Source organism: Stegostoma tigrinum, chromosome 2 (assembly GCF_030684315.1).
Source record: "Stegostoma tigrinum isolate sSteTig4 chromosome 2, sSteTig4.hap1, whole genome shotgun sequence".
Classification (NCBI taxonomy): Eukaryota; Metazoa; Chordata; class Chondrichthyes; order Orectolobiformes; family Stegostomatidae; genus Stegostoma; species Stegostoma tigrinum.
Window position 1 is genome coordinate 153,395,955 of NC_081355.1, and position 18,065 is coordinate 153,414,019.

The 18,065-nt window shown below is 45.1% G+C and overlaps 1 protein-coding gene across 2 annotated transcripts in view; it reads left to right on the forward strand.

Moving 5' to 3' along the window:
• plcd1a (phospholipase C, delta 1a) overlaps positions 1 to 18,065 on the forward strand; it is an 85,712-nt gene that overhangs the window by 36,401 nt on the left and 31,246 nt on the right. For both annotated transcript variants that reach the window (XM_048558188.2, XM_048558169.2), the window contains exon 2: positions 733 to 897. In XM_048558188.2, the coding sequence (XP_048414145.2) occupies positions 733 to 897 (165 nt within the window). The remainder of the gene's footprint in view (positions 1 to 732; positions 898 to 18,065) is intronic.

Below are 18,065 nucleotides of genomic sequence, written 5' to 3' on the forward strand. Positions count from 1 at the left end.
GTTAGATTCTTGATTGGCAAGAGAATGTATGGCTCTAGACAGGAATCTGGAGATGAAATACAGCAGGAAGCAGATCAACCATAATATTATTATTGAAAGGCAGTCAGGCTTGATGGGCTGAACAGCCTTGCGCTCCTAATTCTGGTTCCAGCTTCAAGGAGTACAAGTGTTCCCATTGTTGGTGTGTCATTCCTAGGGAATTGGGTTAACCTGAGGCTGTATAATAATGCAGTAAATTTCCAATAACAAATTAGACAAGGGAAAAGGCCACGTGATGACTACTCTCCAGATACGAATGTCTCAGCTGCTGGCACTGCTTCTGTTCTTTTTTTTTAATTTTTACAGCTTGGTGACTGCAAGCTGACCATTGCATTTACCTGATCCAAGTTGAGTTCACTTTTTCTCCCTAGCGACTGACCAAGTGACAGATACACCCCTGTCCCCTCCTCTCTATTCTTATTCCAGGGTTAAAGCAGCTTTGGTTTAGTAAAGCTGTGATACTCTGAAATTTATTTCACCACCTCCTTTCTCCACACCCTTTCAAACTCCCCTGCTGTTGTGCTGCCCCCTCCCTTTCAACGTTAGTCCATCCCCACCCCTCAACCCCCCCCGCCCCCAACTGCCTTTGTTTCCGTCTCGAAGCTGTCTTTCCCTTTTTCCTGCTTTTCTCCATTTCCACTGCCTTTTCTCGTTTGTCTTTTTGATGTTTTTTTCTTCTTTTTCTGTCACAAGGCTTCATCAACGATGATGACCTGAAAGCCATGCTGAAAGGCAGCAACCTACAGAAGATCAAATCCAGCTCCTGGATGAAACCCCGGTTTTACAAGCTGCTCGAGGACTGTCGAACGGTGTGGTACGACTCGCAAAAATTCCTGAAGTCGGCCAGGACCCAAATCTGTGAGTCTAACAATTAAACTTTAAGACCAAACCTCCCTTTAATTTCCTTTTCCTTTTCTATTACATTTTATAAAGGTGCAGTGTTGGTAAGCTATTTGACTGCAGGGTCAAGTAGGAAATCACTTTTTTTGAAAGAAATTGATGTGTTACATTCATAGAGGTGTGGAAATCTGGAGCAAGGGGTCTGACCTTTTTTAAAATGAAAACTAGGGTTTTCAGAGGTGAAATGCTGCTTTTTTTCATTTTGTTCCTGGAGAAGGTCATGAAAATTTGTGGTTGTCTTCCTCCACAAAGCTGTTAAAGCCAGAGGGGAAGGAACTGAAAACATCAAAACTAAGATCAGTAGTTTTATTTTGTATCATTCTGCTTTATAATTGTCTTGTGGAATGTCCTGGGATGTTTCCTTTTGCCTTTGTATAGGTACAAGTTGTTGAAACAGTGGCCATCTTTCACCCATCAGAGCTCCCTGCACAGGGAACAGTGCACGTTCCAGGCCCTTCCATGTCCACAGTGGGCTCATTCAGTTTAGAATAAACTGGGATTCTGTGCTTCACCCAGGGCACAGCAGGCTGGAAAACTTCAGAACATGGTGGGGCCAGGACCATGTGAGCACCCTGCAGTTTGGATGGTTCACTGACCTTTGCTTTGTCGCCATTTTGCCCAAAAAATCCAGAGGGCTAATCGTGATGATTCCATGCCTTACGAGCATGATGATAAACCTTCATTTGGGTGGCAAGGGACGCAAGCGATGACGAGACTGAGTAATTGAATAAACATCGTGACTAGCAATTACAAACAACTCCTTTTTGATAAAACAAAGAAGCCTTTGATAAACTTGGGATTTACAACTTGCCTTAAATCACCTTTCCACCCTTTGATCAGATCATTTAAGAGGATTGGTATTCAACTGCATCATTGTGTAAACCCTTTTGGGGATTCTGTATGTTACTTCATGTTTCACAGCTTCTCTTGCCTTTTTCTAGTTTTATTTTTCATAGACTGCTGGGTACAGGAAGGATTCCAGAATTGCGATAGAGAGAATACAGGGGCAGTATTCAAAATACTTGGATATGATGTGCAAATTCATCCTGAAAAGTGAATAATGGGGGTAATAATCAGTCTCCCCTAAATGTGGAACTAAAATCTTGTAAAGAGTTGCTTCTGTGGTTGCTGCTGATGGACTGGGGGGTTGGGGGGCAGAAGGGAAGAGTTTGTGTTGGAGCATGGAGCAGACAGCTAACTAGGGCAGAGGGTTGACTGGTAGGTGGGAGAGCAGTGGCTACAAAGTGGGAGAAGGGAGGGAGGCTATCAAGAGTGAATGATTTTAAACTTGTCAAAAGCTGTCCAGGATCCAGGAAACTTCTTTTAATTTGGAACGCCTTTGTTACCACTGTGGCATTAATGTCCTTTTTATGAAGTGTGCATTTGTTTTATTTTTTGCAAAAATGTTTTCGTGTTAATTGCTTCAGCTTTCAAAAAGAAACTGCATTCTAGGAAATTTAAGTTTCCTTATGTTAGCATTCGGGTTTCATGTAGAGTTGATGATTACTGTCAAAATGCTGAATTTTCCAAAATAAAACCAGAAGAACTGTGAATGTTGGAAATTAGAAACAAAAGCAGAAATAGCTGAAAAAGTTCAGCAGGTCTTGCAGCATCAGTGGAGACAAAGTTAATGTTCTGGGTCCAGTGACCCTTCATCACCACTGATGACAGCTAGGAACGTGTTGGGTTTTATGAAGCAGAGAGGGTGGTGGGGAGGAGTTAGGAAGTAACTGATAGGGATAGAGCCCAGAGTGGAAAAAAGACAGTTGGAAAGACAAAGGAATGGATAATGATCAGGGTAGGAGGATGAATAGCCATTAATGGGGGCTGCTTAGCGGCAAACAATGCGTGGTGTGTGATAGCAGACCACGTGATAAGGCCTGGTGTGTGGTGGTTGGGTAAGGATGTGGGAATGCTCAAGCCTGAAAATTGTTGAACCTGATATTGAGTCCAGAAGCCTGTAGAGTTCCCAAGTGGAAAATGAGCTGCAGCTCTTCCAGCTTGTGCTGAGCTTCTCTGGGCACTGCAGCTGGCCAGGGAACAAAGTAGTGTGTTGAAGTGGTAGGCAACTGGAGGCTTGGGACCTTGTCTGCAGACAGAACGTAGGTATTTTCTAAAGTGGTCACCTAGTCTATGCTTTGCTTTTCCAATGTAGAAGACTCCACATTGTGGGTAGCGAATGAAACAGACATAGATTGTGGGAAGTGGAGGTACAGTGCTGCTTCACCTGGAAGGTATGTTTTGAGGCCTTGGTTACTGAAGAGAGAAGTAAAGGGTCAGGTGTTACACCTTGTACGATTGCAAGGTAAGCTACTGTGGGGCCATGGGTGATTACCCTCCCCAATAAAAATGCTCCCTTCTACCTCACCAAAATCCACAAACAGGACCGTCTGGGCTGGAAATGACTTCACACAAATCATAAAGGCTAGCCTTTGAGAAATCATGAGAGCATCCCTCAAAGAACGAAATACTGAGTTGAGACTAGGACTGTTTTCACTGAATCACTGAAGGCAAAAAGGAAGACCCGTCATGGCCCCACAAGTCAAAGCTCTGTCCATCCTAATCCTATTTTCCATAACCCAGGAGGCAATGACAACACTAGTATTTGAAATACTGTGTAAATAGAAAGCGTTCCTGACAACCATCTTTTTTTTTCAAGCAGTGAGTTCCACACTCCACCGCCCCCCCCCCCCCCCCCCCCCCCCCCAACCACCACCACCATCTGGGGGCAGGGAGGACTTCAACTCTCCTCCTCAGCCTTCACTCTCTACCTCCTGGTTATTGACCCCTCTACAAATGGAAAAAGTGCCTCTCTCTATCCATAGAACTTAGGACAGTCTAGCACAGCACAGGCCCTTTGGCCCACAATGTTGTCGAACTTTTAACCTAAACCTAAGGTCTATCTAACCTCCACTCCATCCAACCATCCAAGCTCCTCAGTCTTATACACCTATATCAAATTACCTTTCAGCCTGCACTGCTGCAGGTAACTCCAGCCAATCTGATCGTTCCTCATAGTTCAGAGCCTCCAGACCAGGCAGCTTCCTGGCAGATCTCCTTGGCATCCTCTTATCCAACCTTTTGAGGTAACTGGTACTGCAGGCAGCATAACCTCCTTGCTCTTGTATTCTATGCCTTGACCAATAATGGCAAGTAATTGTATTTCTTAACCACCTCATCTACCTATCCTGCTACCTTCAGTGAATGACCTCCTTTTGTGCTACAAATATGAATTTAAAACATTTGCATCTACCTGCCAATGTGGAAACCCACCCAGGTATGACTTGTAAACATCAAACTAAACAACCCGACCTGCCCAATTACCATCCTATAGATTACATTTTATTATCGGCAAAGCAATGAAAGAAATGTCGTTAGTATGAGCAATCTGTGCTTGGAAAGGAACAGCCAGCTTACTGAGACTGACACTGGCGGATCCCAAACATTCTGTTCCTGACTTCATTAAAGTCTTGGTCCAAACATGGATAAAAGAACTCGAGTGGAGTGTGAACTACTTTGACATCAAGACTGCATTTGAGGGAATATGGAATCAAGGAATTTTAACAAAACTGGAATCAATGGGAATTGGGGTGAGGGGAAAGAGGAAGCAGGGTGACAGCTGTCTCTGGTTGGAGTCATCTGGTGTAAAGACTGTCATAGGCCCAACCCCCTTCAACTACTTTATCAATGACCTGCCTTCCAGTGTGAAGTCAGAAGTGGAGATGTTTGCTTTTTGTACAGTATATGTTGCTGTTCATTATTCCTGAGTCCCAAGCAGTCGAAGTGCAACAAGACCTGGATAACCCCTTGGCTTGAGCTGACAGGTGGCCAGTGAGATTCGTGTGTGGGATGCATTCATCAACATAAATGCTAGGCAATGCCCATCTTACGAACGTACTATTGGCAATGGTTAGATTCTGTTACTATTGTTGAATCTCCACCATGAACATCCATGGGGGTTGTCATTGACCAGAAATCTGAATTGGACTAACCATACAAAACCTGTGGCTTTGAGTAGGTCACAGCCTAGGAATCCTGCAGCAAGTAACTCCCTCCCTGACTCCCTAAAACCTTTCCACCATCTGCAAGGCAGAAACCAGGAGTGTGATGGAATACTCCCCACTGGCCTGGATGGATGCAGCCCCAACGACACTCAAACTTGAAACCATCCAGGACAAAGCAGCCTGCTTGATTGGCACCACATTAACCACCTTCAACTCTCACTTCTTCCTCCACCTTGCACAGTGGCAGACATTAGTACAAATAGTCCTTGGTTAATGCATTGGTACGTCCCTGACACTGTGTGAAGTGAAAAATAATGTGAAATGTTTGGGTTACACTCCCAGAACATTAATCGGGTACAGAATGCAAGTGTAAAGTTAATATAAAACATTAATATTATATGAAAATATACAAATGAATTTTTTTCTTGGCTATAAGCTTTTTGGCTGACCTGGAGGTAGAATGCTGTGGGCAGTTTTTAAAAATCTTAAAAACATTGTTTTGATCATTGCCTATCCTAATCAATCTGATCAAACAGGAACCCCTTTTGAAACACTGGCAAGAACTATGTAATTGCAAATCAAATGCATGTTATGGATCATGGACAGTAAAGTAAAAACTGTTGTTTGCAAAATCACGAGTACCACCTGTACCATTTACGAGATGCACAGTAACAATTCCCGAAGGATGCTTTCCAATCCTGTGATCTCCCATCTGGAAGGACAAGGGCGGCGGATACATGGGAATATCACCACCAACAAGTTGCCCTCCTAGCCTCTCTCCATCTTGACTTTGGAAATGTATCACTGCTCCTTTTGGTATTGCTGGGTGAAAAGTGAAATCCCAGAAGTCCTTTCCTACAAGCATTGTGTGCCCCAAGCACTGCAGTGGTTCATAAAGTCACCGCCATCAGCACCTCCAGGTCAGTGGGCAATAAACGCTGGGCTGGCCAATGCATCCCATGAAATAAGGGAGTTGAGGTATATGGGGCGGGTGTAGGTAGGAAACCGGTGAACTTTGATGGAAGAGGTGATGGCTTACAACTGCAGACAAATGCTTTGGGAATACGGGTTCGAACCCACCACATGGGAGAAATTTTGATGTTAATGAAAAACCAGCCTAACAGTTACAATGTAACCATTTTTGTAAAAACCCACCTGGCTTAGTAACGACCTTTAACAGCAGGAAATCTGCTATCCTTGTCTTGGCTTGTCCAGGTGTGATTGCAGTGTCTAATGCAGTTGACCGTTAAGTGATATTGTTTCATGTTACAGTGGTGTATGACTTGAAGGATTTGGGCACTTGGGTGTTGGGGAGTCAATACTGATGCAGCCAGTGATGCCATTATAGCATGAACAAATCCAAAGAAATATGCTCTGCTTTGATTTGAAGTGATGAGTGGAAGATAGTCAAGGGGACAGTCACCGGACCCAAAACGTTAACTCTTTTTATCTCCTCCACAGACCTGCTGAGCTTTTCCAGCAACTTTGTTTTTGTTCCTGATTTACAGCATCCACAGTTCTTTTGGTTCTTACCTTCCTGCTCATGTTCCTTTCAATCTCTTACATCTAGGCCAGACTGTAAATAGTACAGTGGTGCTGCTGCAGGGTTGTTGTTAGCTAAATTTCCTCTAGTAGAATTCTGGGGGCTAGCACTTTCACATTTTTGCCTTTCTCCTATGCATTGTACCTAACAGCTGACCACCACTCAACAACTGATTTAGCAAATTATGTGCCATGGCATGGTTTTTTGCTCCCCTTTTTGAATCTTTACAATTCCTCTTCAGCAACAAGGTTCAGACAAAATTGGCACTTTCCATTTTCTCACACCCAATTTAGCAAGTTTCTATTGTGTGCTGTTCTGGGTGCCACATTATAGGAAATATAGGAAAGGTGAGAGTGAGTTGGAGACAACATGGAAGCAATTTATAATAGTTCCGAAGGTGAGAAATGTCAATTATGATGTGGAGAAGTTGAGACTGCTTTTAGAGAAAAGGAGGAGATCTGAGAGGTTTTCAAAATTATGGGGAGAAGATGTTCCCTTTCGTAGAAGGAAGAATGTGAGGTCGGAGATGTTTAAAGTGAAGTACAAACAAAGCAAGTGTGATGTGGGAAAAGCTTTTTGCATAGTGGTAGTTAAGGTATGGAACGTAGTGTCTGGAAATAAGGTGGAAGCAGGTTCACCCGAGGATTCAAGTGAGTATAGGATAGTTATTTGAATTGAAGTGGTGAGCAGGGACATTGTGGGGGGCGCAGGGGTGGAATGGCAAGTTATAAAACTGGTGCAGGCACAATATCTGATGAAGGGTCTAGGCCCGAAACGTCAGCTTTTGTGCTCCTAAGATGCTGCTTGGCCTGCTGTGTTCATCCAGCTCGGCACTTTGTTATCTTAGGTCTAATGGCCTCCTTTTGTTGCTGCAACAATTGCACAGTGCTGGCAGCATGTAACGTTCACAAGATGCATGGTGGTAACTCCCCAATATTACAGCATCTTCTATGCTCACAGCCACTCCCACCTGGAACAACCGATGGAGAAAATGAACAGGAAAATCAGCATCAGAATTTTCCTCCAAGCCATACACCACTGTAACATGAAACAATATCACTGTTCATTCATTGGCACTGGGTCAAAATCTTGGAAAAATCTCCTTCCATCCCTGTGGGCAATTCCTATAGCACATGGACTATAATGTTCAGGAAAGTAGCTTCTTCTCTAAGGTAATGAAAGATGGACAATAAATGCTGCCCCAACTTGTGCTGCTCATGTCAGGAGTGGGTTCTCCACAAATGCCAGCCTTTCCTATATCCTGGCTTCTGGTATTAAAGGGCAGTCAGAAGGTACCAGTGAGAGACTGTATTGCTACGTAACTCTGTCTGACTTGATCTGTGTGGGCAGCGATTGCAAAACAGCCGCTTGTGACAATCTCTAGCCAAAAGCAAGTGAAATGTGGCCAGAAGCTCAAATAAGATTTTTTTTAAACTTCTGCGCCTTGAGTCTGCTTTTCAGTCAAGAGCTGATCTGATCAGTGTCCTCTGCTCCACCTTTTCCCAACCCCACCCCGTATCCCTGGACTCCATTATAGATCAAAAATCTGCCTAAATCCAAAGAGAATTCCAGACTATTAACCTCTGAAGGAAGAGATGCCTCTTCATCTCTCAAATGGGAGATGTTTGGTTTTTTTAAAACCATGCCCCCATTTCTAGATTTCCCCATGAAGGGAAACAACATTTTGGAAAGACTAACTTGAATGCAGAATACATGGGTAATGGCAGGACTCTTGGCAGTGTGGAGGAACAGCGGGATCTTGGGCTCCATGTCCATAGCTTTCTCAAAGTTGCTACCCAAGTTGATCAGGTTGTAAAGAAGGCGCATGGTGTGTTGGTTTTCATTGGCAGGGGAATTGAGTTTAGGAGTCGTGAGTTTATGCTGCAGCTCTATAAAACTCTGGTTAGACCACACTTTGGAATACTGTGTTCAGTTCTAGTCACCTCATTGGAAAGATGTGGAAGCTTTAGAGAGGGTGCAGAGGAGATTTACTAGGATACTGCCTAGACTGGAGGGCAGGTCGTGTGAGGAAAGGTTGAGGGAGCTAGGACATATTTTCCATTGGAGCAAAGAAGAATGAGAAGCGACTTGATAGAGGTTTACAAAATGATGAGAGGCATAGATAATGGATAGCCAGAGACTCTTTCCCGGGGTGGAAATGACTATTAAAGGGGGCAAAGTTTTAAGGTGATTAGAGGAAGTTATCGGGGTGGGGGGGGGGGGGGGATGTCTGAGGTGGTTTCTTCAGGGTGGGCGTATGCAGGGTAGATTGATCTTAGTAACATAAGGTCGGCACAACATCGTGGCCCTTACTGTTCTCTGTTCTATCTTGTCAGCATCTGCCCTTAAAAGGGCCCTCAAATTTTCCAAAACTTTTCCAAAAACACAAATCATTTTGGTACGTGCCCTATTTAAACCTTTCCTCATGCCCCTCACTGTTCCAGCAGTCGGCCTAGTGAATTTTTTAACAGTTTCATATGAAACAACAGGAATAGGCCATTCAGCCCCTCAAGCCTGCCGAGCTTCTCCTGACCACGGCTGATCTACCTCAGGCCTCAACTCCTTCCATGCCAGCTTAACCCTCAATTCCCTGATATTTCAAAAACTTGCCCTCTAGCCTCTACATCTCTCTGGGATAGATAATTCTAGACATTCACTACCCTCTGGGAGAAGGACTAACTTTGTATCTTAGTTTTAAATGGGTGTCCTGTTATTCTGTAATTACATCCCCAGTTTAAGATTCTTCCATCAACAGAAACCTCTTAACATTTATCCTGTTAAGCCCCTCAGTTTGAATGTTCCAATTAGATCGCCCCTAATTATTGTGAACTGTAATGAATGAATGTCAAGTTGTGGAGCTGGATGAGCACAGCAGGCGAAGCAGTATCTCAGGAGCACAAAAGCTGATGTTTCGGGCCTAGACCCTTCATCAGAGAGGGGGATTGGGAGAAGGTTCTGGAATAAATAGGGAGAGGGGGAGGTGGACCAAAGATGGAGAGAAAAGATAGGTAGGGAGGGGATAGGTCAGTCTAGGGAAGACAGACAGGTCAAGGAGGCAGGATGGGGAGTGAATGTCTAACCTTTTTAGCTATTCTTGATAAGTTAACCCCTTTATTGCAGGAATCAGCCTGGTGAATCTCTTTGAACAGCCTCCAGTGATAATATATCCTTCCTTAAACTCAGGAAGCATGGCTTACACAGTAAGCCAGATACAGGCTCACCAACAGTGAGGGGACAAGATGTGAGAATGTGTGCTTCAGTGATGAGGTGGTGAGGTGGGTTATTGGGCTGGTAATCCAGGTACTATTCTGGGGACTAGGGTTTGGTTCACATCATACTGAGATACAGGCTACTAGACTGGGTGGGATTGAGGCTCACAAGGAAGAGGTATTAAAAATCCTTCAGAGGGTGAAGATGGATAAGTCCCCTGGGCCGGGTGGGATTTATCCTCAGATCCTCTGGGAAGCCAGGGAGGAGATTGCCGAGCCTTTGGCATTGATCTCTAACTCGTCATTGTCTACAGGAATAGTGCCAGATGACTGGAGGATAGCAAATGTAGTTTCCCTGTTCAAGAAGGAGAGTAGAGACAACCCTGGTAATTATAGACCAGTGAGCCTTACCTCAGTTGTTGGTAAATTGTTGGAAAAGGTTATAAGAGATAGGATTTATAATCATCTAGATTATAAGCACGGTTTTGTGAAGGGCAGGTCGTGCCTCACAAACCTTAGAGTTCTTTGAGAAGGTGACCAAACAGGTAGATGAGAGTAAACTGGTTGATGTGGTGTATGTGGATTTCAGCAAGACGTTCGATAAGGTTCCCCACAGTAGGCTATTGTACAAAATGTGGAGGAATGGAATTGTGGGAGATATAGCAGTTTGGATTGGAAATTGTCTTGCTGAAAGAAGATTGCTGAAAGAAGACACAGGGTGGTAGTTGATGGGAAGTGTTCTTCATGGAGACCAGTTACTAGTGGTGTACTGCAAGGGTCGGTGTTGGGTCCACTGCTGTTTGTCATTTTTATAAATGACCTGGATGAGGGCGTAGAAGGATGGGTTAGTAAATTTGCAGACGACATTAAGGTCGGTGGAGTTGTGGATAGTGACGAAGGATGCTGTAGGTTGCAGAGAGACATAGATAAGCTGCAGAGCTGGGCTGAGAGGTGGCAAATGGAGTTTAATGCAGACAAGTGTGAGGTGATGCACTTTGGTAGGAGTAACCAGAAGGAAAAGTACAGGGCTAATGGTAAGATTCTTAGCAGTGTAGATGAGCAGAGAGATCTGTCCATGTACACAGATCCTTGAAAGTTGCCACCCAGGTTGACAGGGCTGTTAAGAAGGCATACAGTGCTTTAGCTTTTATTAAGAGAGGGATCGAGTTCTGGAACCAAGAGGTTATGCTGCAGCTGTACAAAACTCTGGTGCGGCTGCACTTGGAGTATTGTGTATAGTTCTGGTCACCGCATTTTAAGAAGGATGTGGAAGCTTTGGAAAGGGTGCAGAGGAGATTTACTAGGATGTTGCCTGGTATGGAGGGAAGGTCTTATGAGGAAAGGCCGAGGGACTTGAGGCTGTTTTCATGAGAGAGAAGAAGGTTGAGAGGTGACTTAATTGAAACATATAAAATAATCAGAGGGTTAGATAGGGTGGGTAGGGAGAGCCTTTTTCCTAGGATGGTGACGGCGAGCACGAGGGGGCATAGCTTTAAATTGAGGGGTGAAAGATATAGGACAGATGTCAGAGGTAGTTTCTTTCCTCAGAAGTAAGGGAATGGAACGCTTTGCCTGCAACGGTAGTAGATTCGCCAACTTTAGGTACATTTAAGTCGTCATTGGATAAGCATATGGACGTACATGGAATAGTGTAGGTTAGATGGGCTTGAGATCGGTATGACAGGTTGGCACAACATCGAGGGCCGAAGGGCCTGTACTGTGCTGTAATGTTCTATTTAAAAAAAAGGCAAATAGTGGAATTTGAGCTCAGTACAGATCTTAAAAATAAAAACCTTGAGAGAAGGAAACCATTGACAGTTGCCTTGCCTGGCAAGCCATTTGGTTGCGTCAACTGCTGGCAAGCCTAAAAAAAAATGAAGGGACCAGCTGGCATGACTTAAGCACCAGAAATCTCAATGCCAAGCTCTCCCCTTTTGACCCTGTTAAGCCGTCCTCGCTAACCTCTGGGGGCTAGTGCCAAAATTGGGAGTGATTTCTCAGACCAGCCAAGCAACAGCCTGACCATCAAATACATGGAATCATGCCATACAGGCAAAGTCCCAGACACCACCATCGCCATCCCTGGATATGACCTGTCCCATTGGCAGGACAGACGTAGCAGAAGTGGTGGCCCAGTGATGTACAGTCGAAATGGAGTCCTCAATGTTGGCTTTGGACACCATGAGCTCTCTTGGCATCAGGTAAAACGTAAGCATGGAAGCCTTCTGATTACCATGTACCATATTCCATCAGCTGCTCAATCAGTACTGCTCCATGTTGAACTCTTGGTGGTTGTTGAAATCCCCCATCAGGGTACATTTTGTGTCCTTGCAACTCTGTCCGAGGGGTACTGTGGTCGGTGATTTCAGTGTCCATCACCATGACTGGCTTGGCAACAATATTAACTGAGCTGGTTGGGTCCTAAATGACTTAGCTGCTAGACTGGGTCTGTGGCAGGTGGTGAGGAAACCAATAAAAGGGAAGAAAACATGCTTCACCTCCTCCCTAATCTGCGCATGCATCTGTCTGTGACAGCATTGGTAAGAGTGACTACTGCACAGTCCGGGGACAAAGTCCTATCTTCGCATTGAGAATACTGTCCATGTTGTGTGGCACTGACAGGAAGCTAAATGGGGTGGTCTCTGAAGATCCAGTAGCTCAAGACTGCATCCATGAGGTACTGTGAGCCATCAGCACAATTGTTTTCCAGTGCAGTATGCAAGTTATCGTCTGGCATAACTTCACTCTGCCATTACCACAGCCTGGTGAATGTCACATAGCACACGGGTACCAACTAATGCCCAGTCAGTGGAAGTAGCTCCACTTTAGTTAGCGACCGCTGGGATTTGAGTCCTAAATAACTGACTGGAGTCGGGTGGAGAGAATTTAAGGGGGTAGACTTTTCCAGAACAGAAGAGTACTCTAACCTGTAAGTTGTGCGTCAGCCCATCTCTAAATGGGTGGCTGAGTTCTTGAGCCCCTCCAGAGGCCTGAGGACATGATCTGAAACAGCACTCCGGTATAGTACTGAGGGAGCATGACACTGCCGGGAAGTGGCAGAGTTAAGTGAGGGACATTGCCGCCGTTGCAGCGGAAGGAAACGTTTTCTCGGCTGCCATACTGAAATGGAGCAGTGGAGGGGGCTCTGAGAATTAGTGATTCTGTCTGTGGTGACCTGTGCTTTTAAAGAAAGTGTTATTTGGTTGTAATTGCACCACAAGACCCCATAAACAAGTTGAGCTGCAGCGTGTTCCCAAGTTCAACTTTCGACCTTGGCTGAGCTCAACCAGCCTGAAGCAGTGTGGACAGGAGTGTGCAATCAGGGCCGGGACACGTTTGGCTTGTTGGGGAAGCTCCGATATGTTGAGACTAGTCTTGGGGGAAGACATTCTTTTGGTCTTGAGACAGCTGGTATTTGAGGGCCTGGTAAATCTGGATATGTGCCAGCAGCACTACATGAAAGCCCATGCTCCTTCAAACTGGCCTGGGGGTGTTGAAGGGACACCAGGAGTTGTTGTCTGCTCCAGGATCCGAGCGGAGTTATCCCTTCCTCCCCTCTTTCCTCCACTCCCCCTCTTTTTCTCCCCCCCCCCCCCCCCAAAAAAAACAACCTAATCTCAACCTTGGCACAGGCTGGCCCAGCTATGGAGATTTATCACCAGGGGATGTGTCAAAACTGGATCCAGCAGGGTGAAGTGATTGACATGTCATTCAACCCTGTCTTATTCATTTTTGCATCAGGTGAGCTCACCTAGCAAGTTTATTGGCTATAAAAAAAATTAATGAAACTGCATCTAGAACGTGGAAGAGCTGGCCCAGCATATTGGGCTGAATGGTCTCGCTCTATGCTAGATCCCATCATCTTGCACCCAGAGCACAGGAGGAGGCCGTTGGAGTTATTGAACTCTTTACAGCCAGTGCTGGATCTCTTTTATTGTTTGAGATATGACTGACTGACTGGTAAGATCAGCATTTGTTGCTCACGCTTAATCCTTGGCCCTGAAGGCTTTCTCAGCCATTGTAGAAAGCAGTTGTGTTGAGCTAACTGCAGTGGGTCTGGATAATAAAATGAGGCTGGATGAACACAGCCGGCTCAGGAGCACAAAAGCTGACGTTTCGGGCCTAGACCCTTCTTCAGAGAGGGGGGGATGGGGTGAGGGAACTGGAATAAAAAGGGGGAGACGGACTGAAGATGGAGAGAAAAGAAGATAGGTGGTGAGGTAGGGAGGGGATAGGTCAGTCCAGGGAAGATGGACAGGTCAGGGAGGTGGGATGAGGTTTGGAGTTGCCTGTCAGTCCGACACCCCCTGAGTGAACCAGGATGACTACCAAAGACCACAGCTGGAGAACTCTGTATACTTTTGATCTCTTACTCTGAGGGATGTGCTTGCTTTGGAGGCAGTTCAGAAAGAGGTTGATGAGCTTTATTCCAGAGATGAGGGGTCTGAGATTAGAGACTGAGCATTTTAGGCTTATACTCTTGAGTTTAAACGAAATAGAAGTATCAGATTTAATTGAGTCATGTAAGATGCTAAAGGAGATTAACAAGTTAGATGTGAAGTAGATATTTCCACTTGTGGGGCAATGTAGAATGGGAGGTCATTGTTTTAGGGTAACAGGTGGCAGATTTAAAGCAGATGAGGAGTTACTGCTCTCATAGGGTTGTGAATCTGGGGAATACACTCCCCTGGAGTGTGGTGGATGGTGGGACATTGAGTAAATTGAAGGAGCAGATAGATTTTTAACTAGAATCCAGATTGAAGGTTATGGACAGCCAGCAGGAAATTGGAGTTGAGGCTGAGATGAAATCAGCCATGATTGAATTGAATGGCAGAGCAGCTAGAGGGGCTGAATGGCCTATTGCTGTGTTAAGGCATTGTGAGAATTGTTATGTGCCACAAATGTAGGCCAGTCACTTTTTTAAGATCAAATTGCAGAGAATTTTTTTGAGGGTAGTTAGCATGTGGAATTCTTCAAATTTATTCAAGGTTGAGTTTGCTAACATTGTTAATTAATGCTGGAGTTGAGGGTATAAGTGAGTTTTCATTTTATGTACAAATGCTGCCCATCTAGGAAACTGCTCCTTGTTATTTCATCTACTTTGTCTGTTTCCTGCAGAGATTGTGGAATCTCTTGGTCACATTCTCTTGTTGGGGCAATGCTTTACACACTGCCTGGGGTGGATTTTTTAAATCTGTGCCCCAGAGTGAACTTTACACTTGCCCACTTCAGCGTGGGATTCCACTCTCTCCCTGTGTCAGTCACTTGAGCTGACCTCCCGACCCAGCCTGCTAGACTGATTTTATTTTTTTTCATTAACCTACGGCCTCCTTTTACTGGAATGTTGTGGCCAGTGTCCTACTCCTGAGACCCGAGCAACAAAATTAAGACCGCCCTTCTCGTTTGCAGTCTAGCAATGACTGTATCACCCCTACCAGTGTTTGAGAAGAGATGCTAAAGTCAGGGCCCGTCTGCCCTCAGTGCATATAGATGCAAAAGTCCAGTTTCAGACAAGATAAATAGAGTGCTTTACAGTGCTCTGGTCCATTGTTATTCCCTCACTGAAGTCATGAAAATATTTAGAGAAGAAGAACAGTACAGCACAGAACAGGCCCTTCAGCCCACAATGTTGTGCCGACCATTGATCCTCATGTATGCACCCTCAAATTTCTGTGACCATATACATGTCCAGCAGTCTCTTAAATGACCCCAATGACCTTGCTTCCACAACTGCTGCTGGCAACGCATTCCATGCTCTCAACTCTCTGCGTAAAGAACCTGCCTCTGACATCCCCTCGATACTTTCCACCAACCAGCTTAAAACTATGACCCCTCGTGCTAGCCATTTCTGCCCTGGGAAATAGTCTCTGGCTATCAACTCTATCTATGCCTCTCATTATCTTGTATACCTCAATTAGGTCCCCTCTCCTCCTCCTTTTCTCCAATGAAAAGAGACCGAGCTCAGTCAACCTCTCTTCATAAGATAAGCCCTCCAGTCCAGGCAGCATCCTGGTAAACCTCCTCTGAACCCTCTCCAAAGCATCCACATCTTTCCTATAATAGGGCGCCCAGAACTGGACGCAGTATTCCAAGTTTGTTTGCGGAAGGTTACTGCGTACAAATTAGCTGATGCATTTCCTAGATTACAGCATTGGCTGTAGAGTTTTCAGGCCACTTGTGATGATGGAAGGTGCGAAGTTGAATGCAAGTGTTTTTTTTCTTGGATGGATGTGTGAGAATTAGAATTGGCATTAGAGGTTAAAGATACTCGGGACCTTTTTGAGCTTTCCTTAGTGTCTCAAACCGCCATCTCACCGCAACTATAAAAGTACAAAGATAATGGGAACTGCAGATGTCTTGGATTCTCCAGCAACGTGTGGAGCTGGATGAACACAGCAGGCCAAGCAGCATCTCGGGAGCACAAAAGCTGACGTTTCGGGCCGAGAAACTTTGGGTCTAGGACCGAAACGTCAGCTTTTGTGCTCCTGAGATGCTGCTTGGCCTGCTGTGTTCATCCAGCTTCACACTGTTATAAAAGTACAAAGTGTAGGTTTATTTCAAATACCTCTGACTTCTGTCCCAGGATGCTTCCCAAAGCTGTTTGGGAAATGTCTAAGTTTGGAAATGTTTATAACTTCCCTACAACACTGTTCATGAAGCAGTTGGGGTAACTGGCAAGCAGGAACACCCAGACAATGGCCCCTATTTGGTTTCAAGACACCACTGTGATGACCTCCCCATTTTCTAACCATCTGAATGAAAGTTCTTGTCACAATCTGCGATCAGACTGTCTGCCTGGCTGTTGCTCGCTCATTCACTTAGTAAGAGAGTCAGGAAATCTGGCTGGTTTTGATTATTCCCACTTCTGTTTGACTTATGACGCATCTTTTTGAATGTTAGTTGTGACATTCTGATAGCAAATTTCTTGCATGTGTATGCACACACAGGCATACGCCATTCACATACAGAGTCGGGATTGCTTAAATGTTGCTTTGAGCCTTCTTACTGCCACCCGTACCTTGACCAAGACCCTTCTCTTCTCTTCTTCCACCCCCCCCCCCCCCAACATAACCATCACCAAAGTAGATTAACAGAAGCTAATTAAGACAAGTATACTGCAAAAGCGTTCTAACACTTGCAATATGAATTAAACATAGAACAGTACAGGCCCTTCGGCCCACAATGTTGTGCTGAACTTTTACCCTAAACCTAAGCTCTATCTAACCTCCACGCCTACCTTACACTAGCATCCATATGCCAATGTAATCGCGGCTTAAATGCCCCTAATGAGGCCGACTCCACTACCCTCTCTGGCAATGCACTCCACGCTCCATCCACTGAGTAAAGAACTTCTGATGTCTCCCCATTTCTACCTCCACTCACTTTAAAACTCTGTCCCCTCATAATAGCTACCAACTCCCTCGGAAAAAGTCTCTGGCTGTCCACTCTATACCTCTGATCGTTTGTACACCTCTATCAAATCACCTCCTATCCTTTGAGCTCTATCCAGTTATTTGTCTCTGAAAGCTCGGTGAGCTGACACGGATTTTTGATACACAAGGGAGTCAGGAGTCATGAGTCGAGCGTTATGGTCAGCGGGGTGGGCTAGACCGGAAAATGCGCTGAGATCAACATCTGATCAAATATTACCTTGTTAAATGGTGGAGCAGGCTTGAGGGGCTGATTGGTCTTCTAATTTATATTATATTGTGTTTTTATTCTCTATTTTGAAAAACGTTCTTTGCCTTGTTTTTTTTGTCTCTCCCCTCCCCTTGCATGTGCTCATGCTGCGCCTCTCGTTTTGTTGTTGCTCGCAATCATGAAAAATTTTGATAGTGTAACTCAGAAATTTTTTATTCCTGTGTGAGAAGGCAAAGGAACTTCTATTTATATAGATGGGGTGTGTGTGTGTACAAAGTGAGAAGGTTTTCCCGTGTATTAGACAGTGTGATTATGTTCCTGTGCATACAAACTATAGAAATGAAATCTTGAAACACTGAATATAATGCAAGATTTAACTACACTAGAGTTCATCCTTCACTCTCCCTTTCTTCCCCCCCCCCCCCCCCCCCCCCCAAAACCCTGTGCTGCTCCTCCAGTCGCGGCTTGACATTGGCCAGGGCCTCTGTTACAGACCTCTGCCCCCATCGCTCCACAACCATGGTGTCTGAGCTGGGGACGCAGGGGGTTCCATACTTCCTGTTCCCAATCCAACGCTCTTCCAAGCGCTGCCACCTTCTGTCCCTTTTTTACCAATGCTTCACCTCACCTTCAGATGCGAGGGTTGAGCTGCGGGCCAGGAGCCTCTGCTCAGTCTGAGAGCCCGATCCAGGAGGGTCGGTCAGGACCTGTTCCTTGTTTGCTGGGAAA